Genomic DNA, 17,301 nt, shown 5'->3' on the forward strand with positions numbered 1-17,301 from the left:
AAAACACTGGCGCCAGCTGCATCGTAAAAACAAAGAGACCGGCTGGAAGTTCGAGCAACAGGTGGAGGAAGAGAAAAGTCCCAGCATTTTAAAGATAACGCAACTGTCGAAGACGGAACTTTTAACAGCAGTGTAAAGAAGAAAGAAATGACCCTTGCTTTACGTTTTACCACACAACAGACAATAATACGGGCAATATTTCCTATGCAGACAACAGCATTAAAAAAAATATATAATAAATAAATTTAAAAACAACAACTGAATTCTGCAATTATCAACATCGCCGTGCACACCAGTGGCGGAGAATGAGCTGGGGAAAGGGGGGGGGTCCCTTTTTGTTTTACTTGTTATATGGTTTTTGTTCGTTTTCAAGAATATATCCAGAACTGGTTGCCCCATTTTAGACGTCAAAGGAAAGGAAGAGGGATGGGTCCTTTTCCACCCTTGCCTGTAATCAGCCCGCATCAGCAAGAAAATCGTGGCTGAAACAATCTGCATCGCACCCCCCCCCCCCCCCCTACGTTTCCTGACAGGAAAAGAGGGAGAAGTCAGTAAGCCAACGAAACACTTTTTTTAGCAGATATTACGACATCGACACAATTAGGAAAACATATGAAGTGGGAAACGGGAGTTATGATGCACGATGCACGTAAGATTGAAGTAAACTTTTGTGGAAACCTGGATGTCAAATGAAAGCGGTTACCGGAAGTTGTCGGCTACAAGGCCGAGAGTTGCTCACTCACGGGAACCTGCTGAACTGGACAGATGGGCCAGACTTCCAGGCGCCACACATCTGTATTTTCGAACATTCCTGCGATCTTATCTCTCAAGGTGGTGTATTTATCGATGAAAGAGCTTGACCTGCCATACACATTGGCAAAGACTGCAAGTCCAGCAGTCATTTCGGGCTGCTCCCACCCTCCCCCGCGAGTTTTCAGCAGCTCTTAGGACAAGGAAACAAAAGGTCGATTTAAAATAACATCCAAGCACATTCGATCTTCTCTTCTCACGTATCCAAGAGCAAGCGTGGCAAAACAAGCCTGGCACGTTGGGTAGCGCCGTCGGGTGCGTGGTAACATTGGTGCGCTTGAGGGAGGGGAGGGCAGAGGTCAAGTGCTATTGGATATCACTCAAGCATGGTGTGGTGGTGTCTATTTTTAGTTCAGACCCAATTGTGAGCGGTAGAGCGCTCGTGAAGGAAATGAGTGGGGAAAAAAACAACGCATTTTTCGGCCGATTTCCTTCAATTTTTCAACTTTTTTTTCAAATTTTTCTATCTTTTTCTAAATTTTTCACGGTTCCCGGGAAAAGGGTCGTTACTTCGAGAGGGTCGTTATACCCGGGGTCGTAGAATCGAGAGTTGACTGTATGTAGTGTGTAAATCCCTTAATGAAAGAAATCTTCTTCTGCTAACTGCTAGTTTGACAGTCCTGAATGGGCCTCTTATAAATGTTATGTCAGTCATGGAAGAAGTATATATTTTGAAGGTTTTTTTTTAGAAAAAGTAAAAAGAAAATGAGCAAAACCACGCATAAAAAGTTTAAAGGCCATTTTCCATGGTTTTTCACTTTGTAATTAATGTCATTTCTTGAACCTGGATTATACTGTGTATTATACACGAGATAACATTTTTTGTCACTTTTCACCATCAAAACCAGGGTGCACATCATACACACATGCGCATTATACATGTGTAAATACAGTAATTACTATGTTTTTAATCAACTGTGCAGTATTACATCTGGTGTATCTGGAAGAAAGTGATTTTAGACTGTGCAAGAAATGTTGGTCATCTGAAACCTCTTTCACTATGCAAAACATGTTAATTTTTACAAAAGTCGCACAGAACTTTCTTTACTCTGTTCTCTTTTGTGATGTGTGTGACTAGTAAAAGGAATGGTTAACATGTGTAATTATTCTACTACCAGGGTGGGGTTTTGGAAACCTCTCTCTCTCTCTTTTTTTTTACTAAAGGAAAAACAAACCACTAATAACAATAGAACTATGGCATAAGTTTGATATGAAGAGAAAGGTGCAATTTAGTTGCTTTATAAAAAAAAGAGGTTCCATCCACTGCAATTTTCATGCATTGGTATAAGTGAGAATTGGGAAGAATATCAGCAGTGTATTCCTAATGGTTCTGTGGTATCAGCTCAGCCCTAGTAGAGGAATTTTTTACTCTTTATTGGCCCAGTAAAATTATCAATAAATCTGCTAATAAACTTACTTATCATTATCAATAGATACTCTTAAACAGTGCATCATCCGTCACCTTGTAATAGAGTCCTAGGTTTGATACCCAGTGGAGACACGTAGTGGTTCCAGATCTCACTTTAAATTGTAAGTCTAGTCTCAATTAGCCTATTTATGCATGGACTTAATAAAAATTCAGATACAAACTCTTAAACAGGTTTTTCAATCATTACAGGTTCCATTCATCAATGAATCTGACACGTCGTTTTTATCCACACACACATAACATGGATGGATTTTTTGTAGCCAAATTGAAAAAGTGTTCAGATGATATTCCGAAAGCATCACATGATGATGAATCTGGTGTTGAAGAAGAGGAGAACCAAGAAGAAATTTCGACTAGAGAACCAGGTCATTTCGTAAGGTTGCCTTCCAAAATTCAACAAAGTCCAAACCAATCCTTCAAAAACAGGAAGGTTTTGAATGGAGTCTCACCTTCAAGAAAGAATCCGTCAAATGCTTCAAGAGTCATTAATGGTGGAAAATTTCAAGTAAAGAGAAATAAATCAGAGAAAGGAGTTTCCAAAAAATTTAACAGACATATTGGTGGGGGGAAGAAAAGGAAAACTTTGAAGCGTAACTTCAAAGGCAAAAGAAAGTAAAAATGTAATGGACAATGAAATGGTATGATGTGAGTGTATTTCTGTTGAATAAATATGTTTTTACATAGTTTCTCTGGTTTTGAGTGTAGTACACTAAATTAAGTTTTCAGTTGTTATTTGTATATGAAAATAATGAGAATCAATTAAGTTTGTGTGAAACTTTTTACATCAAAGCTGCATATGTTTGATTGATGAGCAAGATTTGATGTGAAGTAGTTAGTGTATGTTCAACAAAAAGTTGATCTCGTTCTTGTTTCATGAACAAGCACATACCCACTTTAGAAAATGCTGTATTCTCTAGACAAAATTAACACTCTTTCAAACATTTATACATTTATGTTTTGTTTGTCATTGATTGTCAATTGATTGTAGGAGATAGTTTTTTTTAAAAAAATCATGCAATTATTCGATACAATGAAATGAAATAAAATTAAATACAGCATGTCCACAAAGTCATTGTAGGGTTTCAAAACTATTTACTGAAAGTACATTAAACATTTCAAATACATGCCAAATAAAAGAGCAACTCGTACAGTTTTTTTCATGTCTAATGCAGTTTGACGTGACTTTTATTTGTTGCCCTACACGCATCTAATTAACACTCCAGTTCTTGGCATAACCACTGTACTCATTTTGTGTTATGTAGCCCCAGAAGTTAAAGTCTAAAGGCATGAGGTCTGGTGATCATGGTGGACATGCCTTCCATCCACCCCTTCCTATCTAGTGTTGTGGAAATGTCACATCCAAAAACACATAAACAATGTTACTATAGTATGGATGAGAACCATCATGTTGAAAGGTGACCTCTTCATCTCCAATTTTGTGGCATGAGTTCAAGGGCACACCAAGCATTCACTTTTGGGATGTCCCCTTCATGCTCAATGTAGACATGTGGTTGTTCATTAGCCCATATCCTGGCATCATGTTGCTGAACATGCCCAGAAAGATGGAATGTAGCCTTATCACTGAACACTCTCTTCTTTAGGATTTCTTCATCATTATTCATCTCATTTAGCATGTTTACAGCAAAATCAAATATTTCGGGTTTATTGGTTGGGTGGAGTGCCTACAATAACTGCAGTTTGTAACCCGTAAAACCTAGATATTTTTTCAGCACTTTGTGAACTCTGATCTTCTTAAGGCCTAGACTTCGAGGACAGGTACTTGCCAATTTCTTTAGTGTCCTTACGTACCTCTCCTGTATAACTTCAACACTTGTGACTAACAACCTTTCGGAATGTTTTGTGTCTACTCCATTGTGCTGTACTTTCAATGTTGTTTCAAGTGTTCAGCACATTCTTCAAAAACATATGAATTTTAATTACCTCAGAGAAAGTTTTTACCTTCCCAATGATTTGTCATCTATGTTGGGAGATGATGACAGTGTTTTAGCCAATGATTTTAGCTTTTTGTGAAGAGCAGGTCTTTTCCACTGTTTCTGAGTATCCTTACCTTTTTTAATGTGTTGTATTTGTTGTATGCAGGTCCAGTTACAACTTGCATTTTTAACCTCTCTGAAGGGGACTTTTTACCCTCTCTTTTTTTATTTTTGAGGTAATTCGTTTTAGACAGGAGATTTTCCTCGCATACACTGAAGGGTGCAAAATGGCCATGTGTGCAGACACACCCAAAAAATTTAAATCAATCAATACTACCAATTTCCTTGAATGGGCGATCCCACCGGTGAATGTTTCATGCAGTGGCAGTATTCATGGTGAATGCACATCACTGATTCAAACCAAATGGCACATTGAATCATCCTGTCAACTGGTCACTTGCTAACTGACTAAGAGGCGTGGTTTGCATCACTTTCATGTCACGTCATGTGACTACCTGCATGTGCATCCCCAGTATTGTCCACATTTCTGAATTTAAGATACTCTTCAATGCAGCATAAGTCTCATTGTTTTTGTTGTGTTCAGATATTGTAGAAGTCTGAAACCCTACCTTGACTTTATGGACACACTGTATTTGCACATTTTGTGTATAGCTACAGGAATTCTGTAATTATTAATAATACTAAAAAAATCTGTAACTGGTGATATAGAGACAAGTATATGCATCAAAATGTTGAGATTAATAAGCTTCTAATTAGTGGAAGTACAGATTTTTAATATCAATACTAATTATGGAATTCAAGTGGGAATCACATTCATAAATTGTCTTAATATTCAAAATATTTAGTATCCAAAGTGTAAGTTCTCCACTAAACATTACTAAATTTTGCATTCAACACACTTATCTCATCTGAGATGATTTTTTGTTCATAATAGTAATGTGGTCTGTGAGGAAGTGGAATTTTAAATAGGTTGGGGTGTGAAGTTTTCAACGATAACACCGAAAAGTTGGGGAAAGCAAAATGAAGTGTTTAAAATATACTTGGGTAGGTTAAGGAAGCAGGTTTTTGACATTTTGCATTCACGAAAGAATGCAAATTATGCCATTTTTCAGAATAACAACGAATTTTACACTTTACACTGTAAAATATGCAACATAAGTGCAGATACACTTCTGTCCAAAAGACTTACCTGAAGTGCTCTGAATTCTGTTATTTCCAATCTAACTGGTGGTGTCTACTTTTTAAACAAGGCAGATGCTAGTACGTGTTCATTGTCCATTACAGACACAATAGGAAGTATGTAATTAAATACAAATATATAGCCACAATTGTGTCAAGATTCAGCACCAAACATGGCAAAGTGTTTGCCATTCTTTTGGGGAGCATACAGTGTTCAGCAAACAAAGTAAATTTGATTCTAAATCTCTGAAAGAATAAGCAACCTGAATGAAGTAGTAAAAATGAAGTCTGCATTTTTGAATACATGAAAAATGAATCACTTGTACCTCTAGTTCTTGCAATACAAGTATCCAGATGAGCAAAAAGCTCTGTTGTTTTTATCTCATATTGTACGTAGAATTTCTTTGAAGGGGTGGCCCTTCCACGTAGTCCACCCTGGATTGCATTTTGCACACTAGTGAGGCTCTGGCATGTGGACTCTTGGACACTATAATCTCAGTGGAGCTCATGTTGTGTGCTGTCCTTACGTGTTCGTGATTGTGCCTTCATCCATCTCATCACTATTCATCTTCATCTTCGCAATTAGCCAAAAGTAGCAGAAAAAGAAAAGTCAAATGAATAAATCACATTTCTTTCGAACAGAGGACATGAAAGCCATATCAAATAATGAATCATTTTTCTTTCCAACATGACAGCAGTCCAAACGTCAAGAATGCCTTGCAGGCAGTGAGAAAGGAATGCTCCTCAGTTTCAACTGGTGAAGTCTTGTCAAATTAATCTGATAAAAACAAGGTTATGCATCTTCAAGCACGTAGTTCTCCTGTCACTGCAGAAATTAGATTCTCATGGAAACGGACACATGTAAAGAAATGCTGCATCACCTACATATTGTCTTCAATCTCCAGTGTATTCGGCAAAATGAGCTGCTAGACCACCTATATCCAGGCCATTCTAACTCCCATCCCCCTTTCACAGCACGGAATGGTTATTTTGACAAAATCCCTGTATCCCTGCTGCCCGCTTTAGAATGGAGGGATTCTAAGGTTGCCACTGGTTGCCCAAACAGGGTCAGCAGTAAGCCTAATCAGCTGTTGATCTCAAGTTTCTTTGTAGTTGAACATGGCAATAGTGCATCCCATGCCAGGAACTAGCTTAGCTCGACTCTAAATCAGGTAAACAGGATGGAGGAACTTCAATCCAAGAAATAACAAAAGCCTACTTATCTTTAGAAAGTTCTGTAAATGAGCTGACAGTAGGAAACATTTCAACGTAAAGGAAACCTTGCATGCACTTCAGAAAACACATGAAGATTCCGCAGTTTGTGCTATTGAAGCAATTGCAATATTATTGCCAGCTTCAAATGTAGACTCAGAAAGGCTTCTTCAGGATACAGTAATGTAGTTACAGTGCAAAGAAAAATCTTTCCGACAAAAGTGTGGAGGCACTAGCTGATTTTTTTTTCTTTTTTCTGTGAGGGTGAAAAATGGGAATATGATTGTAGTCAAAGAGTTGGGTGCTATCCTTCATTAAATATTTCATATTTAGTGGCTGATGAGCTGAATTAGTTTTAGGAACGCAATAAATTTGGTCATTTCGAACAAAGGTAAGCTTTAGATCTATGTTTTTCCATTAAATCAAGATGTATCTGAACTTTACAGCACTTATGCAATGTAATTTTTTTTAAAATAGAAGGAACAGTAAAATTAAATTTAAAATTACAGAGATTTTAATGACATAGGATTTTGTACTGAACCATGAAAAAGAGGGGAAATTAAAACAAACTTCATATCTCTATAAATAGGTTACATTTTGTAGAACACGTGAGGTTATATTTTTTAGAATTAATTTGCCCATCTTACTTCATGTACATAAGTGTCTCCCAGCGTCGAATGACATGGGTACCTGGGGGAAACCCTGGGGGGTAAAGGCGGTCAGGGGCGTGATGCTGATCACATCACCCCACTCATGACCGGATCAAGAAAGTGTGGGACGTTACCCCCACATCCCCTATACGCCTTCATGGTGTGGTGCTATGCACAGGGGAGCACTTTACCTTCTTTTTTTTAATTTTTTTATCTTACTTCATCAGATTAATGTAGAATTTACAGTACCCTTATATAGTCTTTGCAATCTGTATATGCTAGAGTACTGCATGGGACCACTATCGCTCGCTCATACACATAAGAGTCTCCCACGGTCTAGTGTATGAAATCAAATATCATTTCAATGTGACAATAATCGTAGAAATATAATTATTTTCCTGTAGTTTACGGCTATTACAAGCATAAGAAAACAGTTTTTCTTTGTGACGTTTCAGGAGAACACACGCTCCTTTCATCAGACATTTATTTTCATTTTGACTAAAGATACAGTTATAACAATGGCTAGTAATTTTTTAAACAAAAATAATCTGTTATATAATGGATGTTGTCAATGTTACATTGTTGTAATATAGCAACTTAACTGAAAAAAACAGTCTGTTTTTTTAAATTATGAATCCCAAATATCATCAGGTAATTCAAATTCATCATTGTTTTCACAAAGTCTCTTGATGTTTTCTGTTACATTAAATTTTAAAGATGGTGGCTTACTCCATTTGTGAAAAAGAAAACTCCATACTGGATCTATGTTACCATTTTCATTATTTAATTTATTCCAGTGTTCTTCTGCAATGAACGAAGCTTCCCAGACATTCAACTCTGTGTTTCCCGTTAATCTTTTTAAAACCCTTCTCTTTTTAATCAAATGCTTCTCTTCGATGATATGAGTTGACAAACCTGTTCTTGGGTTTAGATTTATAATGTCCAAATCGTGTTCGTGCCATCTTATTGCCATTTTCCTTGCTGTTTGTCCCACATAATCTTTTGAACATGAACAACTTATATTATATATTCCTGTGGTTTCCACATCTGGTAGAGAGTTTCTCATTTTGAATTCATTAAATGTACATTCCAAACTTCTTGGTGATTTAAAAACAATTTTGAAATTAAAACGTCTAAAAATTTTTGCAATTTTATGTGAGAATCCCTTGTGGAATGGAATGCACACAAATTTCTTTTCAACAGATTTTTCATCTTTGTCTGTATTTCTACTTTCCTTTAGTTTTCTTACAACTTGTTTTTTGATTTGGTTTATTCTGTTAGTGTGAAAGCCATTTTCTTTTGCTATATTAAAGAGCCTTTCTTCTTCATTTTTGATATCCTCATTATTAGAACATAGTGTTTGTGCTCTCAGGAAAAAAATTTAAAATATGTACGCGAATGTTCTGATTTGGCATGGATGTATTTTTCCCCCGCTAATTTTTTCCTATGGACTGATGTTTGAATTGTTGAGTCAGTTGTCTTAATTTGCAGATCAAGGAAAGAAATTACATTGTTATTCATGGGTTCGCAAGTGAATTTTATGCGACGATGCGATTCATTTAACAATTTAAATACGTCCATGATGGTGTTCTCATCTTTAGCAATAATTAGCACATCATCTACATATCTGATGTAGAGTTTGATATCCGCACCTATCGCATTAACAATTGGAGATTCTATGTAATGAAGGAAAATGCTGGAGATGATTCCGGATACTGGGTTTCCCATTGATAGACCATTACTTTGCTGATAGATTTTGCCATCAAATATAAAGTAATTGTAATTTGCACATACAGTAAACCATCGAACCATTTCCCATGATTCTACTGGGTTAACCTTCATCTCAATAAGCCATCTGTGGCACCTTCTATTGGGACACTGGGATATAAATTTTCAACATCAAAACTTGCAATACGATACTCATTATTCCAAACAATATTTTTTAGTTTCTGTTTCACTTCATATGCATTTTTAACACTGAATGGTGTTTGTTGTTTAATTATAGCAAGTCTTTGAACTAAATATTTGGATAGTTTGTATGCAGGATGTGTGAAAGTTGCAATGATGTATTGGAGTTCCCGGTTTGTGAGTTTTTGGTAGTCCAAAGGCAATCGGCAGGGTTGAATTTTTGACAATGAGTTTTTTCTTTATTTCTCTTGGTATCGTGATACTGCTTTCAATTACTTTCTTTACCTCATTTATTATTTTAGTTATAGGGTTTCGAGAGGTTTCTGTGAAATTGTTTACTTTGAAACATTCTTCCATTTTTTTTTATAGTCCTTAATTTGGATAAGGACAGGTTTATTTTCCTTGTCCGATTTTATTAAGAAAATGTCGTTTTCTTTCAACCAGATCTTGAAACCATGAACTTTTTTCCCCAACCTTATATGTTCTTTCTCCCGTTCTGTGTATTTTGGACCTCTGTTATTTCTTCTGTTGTATTCAAAACTTAACCGTTCATCAAGAGCATCATGTGTGAGACTTCGTAATTTTCTCTTTTCCTCCTCGTCATCTAAGAAATTCAGTGCTTTCTCTATTGAAATCACAAAATCTTCCTTGTGTATATAAGCACTACCAACTGAAAATTTCATTCCGAATTGAAAAATTTCTATATACTCATCAGGTACCTCAGTATCCGCAAGATTTATAAATAATCTGTTGTCAATGTTCTTAGTTTCTATTTTACTAGTAATAACCGTAAACTACAGGAAAATAATTCTATAATGCAAGCAATGCGTACATACAATAAAAACGTAGAAATATATATGTAAAAATCCACCCTTGTAGTTCAGTCCATAATAATAATTTCATTTTCATATACGCGTATCACTGTGTATTAGTAAGATAGACGAAACTACATTTTAACATAGAGATGATGACTATGTTCACTTAAGTTTTAATTTCACTGCATCTTCACTTCACAATTCATATATGAGTCCCACTACCACAGACAAATTAAGGTTATACTTTATTTACTAGGCTTTGACATCCACTAGAGTGAACTATTACACTCTTGAGCAAAAAGCCCTCGCTGCAGCACTTTAGTATGCGCTATTAATGTTTGTAATTTAAACACTGGCTCTTTGAGCATTTTTGTTGTATCTTGTTTTTGAGTATCATGACAGGTAATAGAACCAACCGCTATCCTCCATGGCAGAGTAGTTAATGCAGCATGCTACAATGCCAGAGGTCCCTGGTTCGAATCCCAGGCTGGGCATTAGTGTTCTTTGTTAATATACCTTCATCTTCATCATATCATTCTTCCTCATTGTCGCAATTAGTCAAAAATGGCAGAAATGTGATTCTAAATAACAAAAATCAATCAAATGAATAGAACTAACTGTTGTGTAATATTGATACAGTTCTAGAGTACAGTAGACAGGAATTGTATTAATATAGCAGAGTTAAAGAAACATTATTATTTAAGTCTGAAGGCAATATTTGTGCAGCAGTGTAATTCATTCTTTGATTTATTTTTAAATGATTTCCAAACACATCATTCAGCCATTTATTACAACATTCCCTCATGACAAAAGAAATCAATTTATTAAATTTCAATACATATTACTTTAAAAAATACATATTTAGTATTAAAATAAAGGGTATACTCATATATATATATACACACAGGGTGACTGGTAATTAGATGAATTCCCTGAAAGGGGTTAAAGTAGAGACAATTTGCAATAAATTTGACCATATGCTACCCCGTCCGAAAATTAGTAGTTTTCGAGATAATCGAATTTCAATTGTTTCTCTAAAAATTACAATTTTCCACATAAAAACATGAATTGAGAAAAAACTGCTCATTGTATGGAACTTATTTCAGCGTTTTCTGATAGCTAACAAATAAGTGGTTCATTGAAAAAAAAGTTTTTCCCAAATAACAATCACATGTAAGTAACGGGTGGGTCTAAACTTCCAAGTGATGATAAAAAAATGCACTCTTAGTTTACTTAGCAACGTATTAATAACAAAAATGGTATGACACGAAGCGTACAAATTACTTAAATTACTTCCTTGTGACATCTGCTATCCAACAAGGTACAAATGTTGCTGACATTCACATTTGTGTACAAGAAATAATACTTCATTCATCTTCATGTGAATGGAATCAATGAACAATACAATTAAAAAACATTATACGTCTTGCTCAAAGTGGGCACCCCCGTTACGAATGCAGGCACGGAGGTTTTTACGGACATGTGGTCTCTTAACTCGTGATGTGATGGTGTCCTTAATGTGTTGACCAGCTGTAAAGATCCTCTCCCTGAGCTCTTCTTGCGAGTTTACTGGTGTCTTGCCATGTGGCTCCAAATGCAAAAGTCGCAAGGCTTCAAATCGGGGGATCGAGCCGGCCAGGGAATCGAGCCACCTCGGCCAATCCATTTCTTTGGGTAATTTTCATCCAGCCACAGTCGCACGCCCAGGCAGAAGTATGGATGGGCGTAATCAACAATCATTTGATCGAGCCATTTTTCCTGCCTCAAATCTTAAAAGGCATCACTTATGAACATTTCTTGAGGAACGGGATGGAAATGTTGTTGGAGGATGTGCCTCTAGCTACAGGACGTGACATTATTTATCAGCATGATGACTGCCCAGCTCGACAACCCTATCGATTTGAAGCCTTGCGACTTTTACATTTGGAGCCACATGACAAGACACCGGTAAACTCGCAAGAAGAGCTCAGGGAGAGGATCTTTACAGCTGGTCAACACATCAAGGACACCATCACATCACGAGTTAAGAGACCAAATGTCCGTAAAAACCTCCGTGCCTGCATTCGTAACGGAGGTGCCCACTTTGAGCAAGACGTATAATGTTCTTTAATTGTATTGTTCATTGATTCCATTCACATGAAGATGAATGAAGTATTATTTCTTGTACACAAATGTGAATGTCAACAACATTTGTACCTTGTTGGATAGCTGATGACTCAAGGAAGTAATTTAAGTAATTTGTACGCTTCCTGTCATGCCATTTTTGTTATTAATACGTTGCTAAGTAAACTAAGAGTGCATTTTTTTTTCACTTGGAAGTTTAGACCCACCCGTTACTTACATGTGATTGTTATTTGGGAAAAACTTTTTTTTTCAACGAACCACTTATTTGTTAGCTATCAGAAAACGCTAAAATAAGTTCCATGCAATGAGCAGTTTTTTCTCAATTCATGTTTTTATGTGGAAAATTGTCATTTTTTAAAGAAACAATTGAAATTCGATTATCTCGAAAACTACTAATTTTCGGACGGGGTATCATATGGTCAAATTTATTGCAAATTGCCTCTACTTGAACCCCTTTCAGGGAATACATCTAATTACCAGTCACCCTGTGTGTATATATATATATGTATCTACATACTTTATGCAGTACAATACTTCTACAAACTCTTGATATTTCAAAATATAAACATAGATTCTTTCCTTGTTCTTGTTGCTTTCATCAACAGAAAATTACAAATTTAATTCTAAGATCTAGTATTTCATTCTTGAAATCTTTGTCTTCTGAGGAAAACCAAAATCTTGTGTAATATGTGCTTAACACTACAAGTTTCCATGTTAGACTGAACATTATTATTTTTTACAGTTTTTGTTGAAATTACATTGTGTATTGTTAACTTGTAAAAGTACTTTAAAATAATAAAATATGGTACAGTTCTTGGATAATATTGTATATCAATATGATTGTTGCAATACTTGAAATATACAGTTGTTCTTATGCAGTTTCATAATACTGGACTGTATAAAAATGCATTTATTTGTGAGTCCAGGTGAACTTGGGGCTGAAGTGGTTTAGTTTTCTAGGAAGGTGGACAGGGATGGTTCTACATAGTCGCTCAGTTCACAAGTATTTTTTTCTACTAAAGATGCAGTAGCTACCGGGAAAGTTTGAAGTTTTTCTCCATCTGGTGAGTGTTTCCTCTCTCCTCTTTCACTTTATATATACACACAAATATATATATATGCAAGAAAGTAATATATAACACATACTATGTGCCAATAATTACATATGAAACAAGAGACTTGGACAATGACACAGAGAGAGAACAAAGAGAAGATGCAGGCAGTGGAGACGAAATTTTTAAGGAGTATATTGGAATATAGAAGGAATGATTATTATTATTATTATTATTATTATTATATTGGGGAAGACTAGATGGGATAGAATAAGGAATGAGGAGAACTGACAGACAGTGGGGTGGTGAAGCTTCAGGACAGGATAGATCAGGCACAGATGAGATGGTTCGGACACATCAAGAGGATGGGTGCAGAAAGACTACCAGTAATAGCTTACAATGCAAAAAGGAGTGGGAATAAGGCCAAGAGGGAGACCAAGATGTTGGTGGAAAGAGCAGATAGTTGAGAGTGTTAGGAGAAGAGGACAAGATTGGATCACCATGGAAAGAGAGGAGTGGTGGAAGATCAGGAAAAAATGGAGATACTTGACTTCTGTGCCGACCCAGCCAGAGGCAGGAAGCGGTGAACGATGATGATTTGCTGAAGTACAAAAAATAATGCCATGAAAAATGTAATAGCAATCAAAAGCCATAAGAACAGATAGGTAACAGGTTGCCATGCGACATCTTAAAATTTATAGATGAGTATTTATTCTTCTTGAATTAATGTTTGCAGAATGTCATTAACCTTTAGCGGAAGTGTATATTGTGCTCCAGATGGCTGAGATAGATGAGGGGTTCATAAAACAAGTGCTGTAAGTCCACTTTTCGTGGAAATAGAGTTGCATGTATAAGTTAGAACTGTGAAGTATCAACTTTTCAGTTCTAGAAGTAAGTATATCCTAAGTTTCAAATTCTTGCTGATAGACACACCACTATGTCTGTGCTCCCAACAGCCAAACATAGTACTAAGTATTTAAATGTGCCTTTTTCTCAAAACAGTCTTGAATGGAGTTACTGCACTTGTGCTCTGAGCTCTTCATCTGTCTTGCCACCACCATGTGGCAACAATTAACATGCCATTTCTTCAAACCTATACAAATTTGTTCTGTCTTCTTTTTGTTCATTTGCATACACATGAAGGTATGGCATACGCAAATCACAAAACAATATATTTATTGTTACTATTATTAAGGAACAAAGTTTGAAAATGTATTTTCCCCCTCACAGTATTATGGGATAGATCTTATATAACTTTTAGCTCTTCAACCACAGCTTTCTTGATAATATACAGACCCGTGCAAATTAATCAGAACAAGATGCAGTCCCAATGGTTTGCAATAGTGTGTTACACATTGCTTATTCTTAAATCTGATGCTTTCTGTGCATTGTGTGCCTGTTGGTGGCTTAGTTCACTCATTCGATAGTACCTTAACACTCTTGAGATTTCTTTGTAAGATTCATATCTTTCTTCAATTGATACAACTGGCAGGAATTTAGTGTGATTCTTGCATTATCGCATACTTCTAAATTTTGTGTTGGTGTAGGCACTCTGCAAATAGAATTATCCAGTGGCACAAACTGACTTGTCTCCATTTCACCCAAGAAAAAGAGAAAGTGTGGCAGGAAAAAGAAAAGTACACCAACTGATGGCCACACACTCCTAAGAGAAAGTAGATTAAACTCCTGCTTCACTGCTGTGGACTTGGCTCACAAATTAGGGAAAAGGGGAGTGAATCTGCACATGTGTAGTATTCATCATAGACTTCTAACAGCTGGAAGGAAAGCCCACAAACCTCCAATGAAACACCTAACAAGATAATTTCGCAGGAGATGTTTCTTGTGGGCAAGATCTCATCGAGATTGTGCCTGGGTACAATAGAAAACGGGAAAAAAGTTATTTTGCCTGATGAGAGCCACTTTGAAGTGCAGGGATAGTGCACACAATATGTGTGGCAAGTTAAGAATGAGCCAACAACTTCTGCACATTTGCAACACACCGTAAACACCAAATTAAGATATTTTTAGGGTATTTCACCCATGAAGGACTGGGACCCTTACTTAGTACCATCATTAGCATGATGAGAAGTGACCAGTACAATGAAATACTGGAAAAGAGAGTTGTCCCAATCTGAAGAAAAGGTTCCTGGATGGTGACAGAATTTTTCAGCAAGATTTGCCTCCATGTCACACTTCAAAGAAAGTCAAGAAGTCATGAAATTCTTCAGTGATAACAATATTTGTGTGCAAAATTGGCCAGGGATCTCTGCTGACAATTGAACAGAAAACAGTTGGTTATTTGGAAAATTAGAATCACAAATCTTGACAGTTCCACAAAACTATGCCAGTTCCACAAAACTATGCATGATAGAGTCTAACTTAAGTATGGTTTCATGATGAATCCATTCCAATTGTGTCATGCAAATTAAAATACAGAAAGGACATAATAGCTGTTAAGAAAGAGTACATTTATGTAATTGATTGTTTTTGAATTATGTAATTGATGAAGTGCTTAAGTACAAAACATATATAAAATGTGTTTTTATTGTCATGTTCCAATTAATTCCCACAGGACTGTACTTCACTTTCACATGCCATAATGAGAACAAAAGAACACGTTAGCAATATGTGACAATAGAGGTCCAGCAGGCAAAGACTAAATTTTCAAAATTTCCATACAATTATAACTTTCAAAAATATTGCATAATTTCCACTTTTTTCAATATTGGGGTGTGTGCATTACATGTCCTTAAGGAGTCGTCTTTTGTCGTTCTTATCTGCAAATTTGATCCCACTAGAAGCAAAATTCAGGATTTTTTCCCCAATAAGCTGGCTACACTGCTACTTTTATACATTGTTATTATTTTTTACCCCAAGAAGTATCAGCCTATTTTCAGTGAAACTTTACATGGTTGTAGGAATGTACCACTGCTACATACTATATTTGTCATTCACTTTGGTCCATTATGGTGGCCACAGGGGCAGGCCGAATACAGTTTTTTTTTTGTAATTTTCATTTTCTTCTTCTTCCTTTAACTTTCATTATTGAGGTTTACAATGTATAAATTTCACCTCTGCTAAAATACCTATTATTCTGAAGGAAAAAGACAAAAAAGAAACTGATTTCATCTCTCCATGACAATCAGTTCTTGAGCTATATATTTTTTTGTATATCATGACAAGTTTGAGAAGCACACACTTCAAAAATCCTGTCTGGAGAGACTAGACAGGTGTGCAAGGCTCTGTCCACTAAAGGTTAAGTTAATGTGAATACACAGGTTTAAAAAGTGTAGTCAACCTGATACTGTGTCATGCTACCTACATTACTTTCATGTTACATAATAAAAAAAATAATAAAGATGTCCCTTTGCTTCCCTGACCCACTACTCTATTCTAGATTTCAAAATTTGCATAAGAGTATATCACATAATTATAAATGCAGTGCGATGTGCACATATTCTTTTGAGATAGAACAACCCTTGTTGGTCCATATTTTGACCTACATCATGAGTTGCAACTTGGTAAGTTTACAACAAAGAAAACATTAAGCTCAATAAGTGAGGCTACAATTACAAAGACTGCATAGACCGCCAAATGCACCAACCCTGCTTTCCAATCTAAGGAAAACTTTTTCACTGCAAAAGTAATGTAGAAAAGAAGCAGAGTGGACAAAAGGGCTATAGCATTATACTTGAGTCCTCCCGAGTTAATAATCACTTGTCCACTTTGTAAGATCCCCGTCTTAATAAGCCAAGGTAAGCCAAGTCCTAGGAGAATATCAAATGTATTGGAACCCAGGGAATTGCAAATTCCCATTGAGCCAAGGCCTGTAAAAATAGAAAGAATTTGCAATTTATTACAAATAATGCATTGTGTTAACTGCTACTTACATTAACATTATTCTTCCACTAGAAAAAGTGAAATGATAAGATATTTCAATATCCACAAAGTTTTCTTGTAAGTGATCAGTACTTATTGATTCATGGTGAATAAAATTGAACTTTTTACTACTGTGGTTTATATACCGACATTTTGGAAACTTGATGTGTCACCATCTTCTAGTTATTGTGTCCATATAGTCAACTGTATACTTGTGATGTTCAGGAAATTATGAAAACAAAATTTTGGTCAGTAAAGAGTTCAGTTAAATATTCTCTCATATTATCC

General features: G+C 36.0%; 2 protein-coding genes across 2 annotated transcripts in view; one reads left to right on the forward strand and one right to left on the reverse strand.

Moving 5' to 3' along the window:
- LOC145986434 (uncharacterized) overlaps window positions 1-2,924 on the forward strand; it is a 58,199-nt gene extending 55,275 nt beyond the window's left edge. Inside the window, exon 11 of the mRNA XM_083120451.1 lies at window positions 2,429-2,924. Within this exon, the coding sequence (XP_082976577.1) occupies window positions 2,429-2,855 (427 nt within the window). The 3' untranslated portion in view covers window positions 2,856-2,924. The remainder of the gene's footprint in view (window positions 1-2,428) is intronic.
- A 9,614-nt stretch (window positions 2,925-12,538) lies between these two features.
- LOC145986435 (sodium/potassium/calcium exchanger 4-like) overlaps window positions 12,539-17,301 on the reverse strand; it is a 73,420-nt gene continuing 68,657 nt past the window's right edge. Inside the window, exon 9 of the mRNA XM_083120452.1 lies at window positions 12,539-16,961. Coding sequence (XP_082976578.1) covers window positions 16,639-16,961 — 323 coding nt within the window. The 3' untranslated portion in view covers window positions 12,539-16,638. The remainder of the gene's footprint in view (window positions 16,962-17,301) is intronic.

The sequence above is a fragment of the Lepisma saccharinum genome, chromosome 4, assembly GCF_977018435.1.
Source record: "Lepisma saccharinum chromosome 4, izLepSacc3.1, whole genome shotgun sequence".
NCBI classification, from domain to species: Eukaryota; Metazoa; Arthropoda; class Insecta; order Zygentoma; family Lepismatidae; genus Lepisma; species Lepisma saccharinum.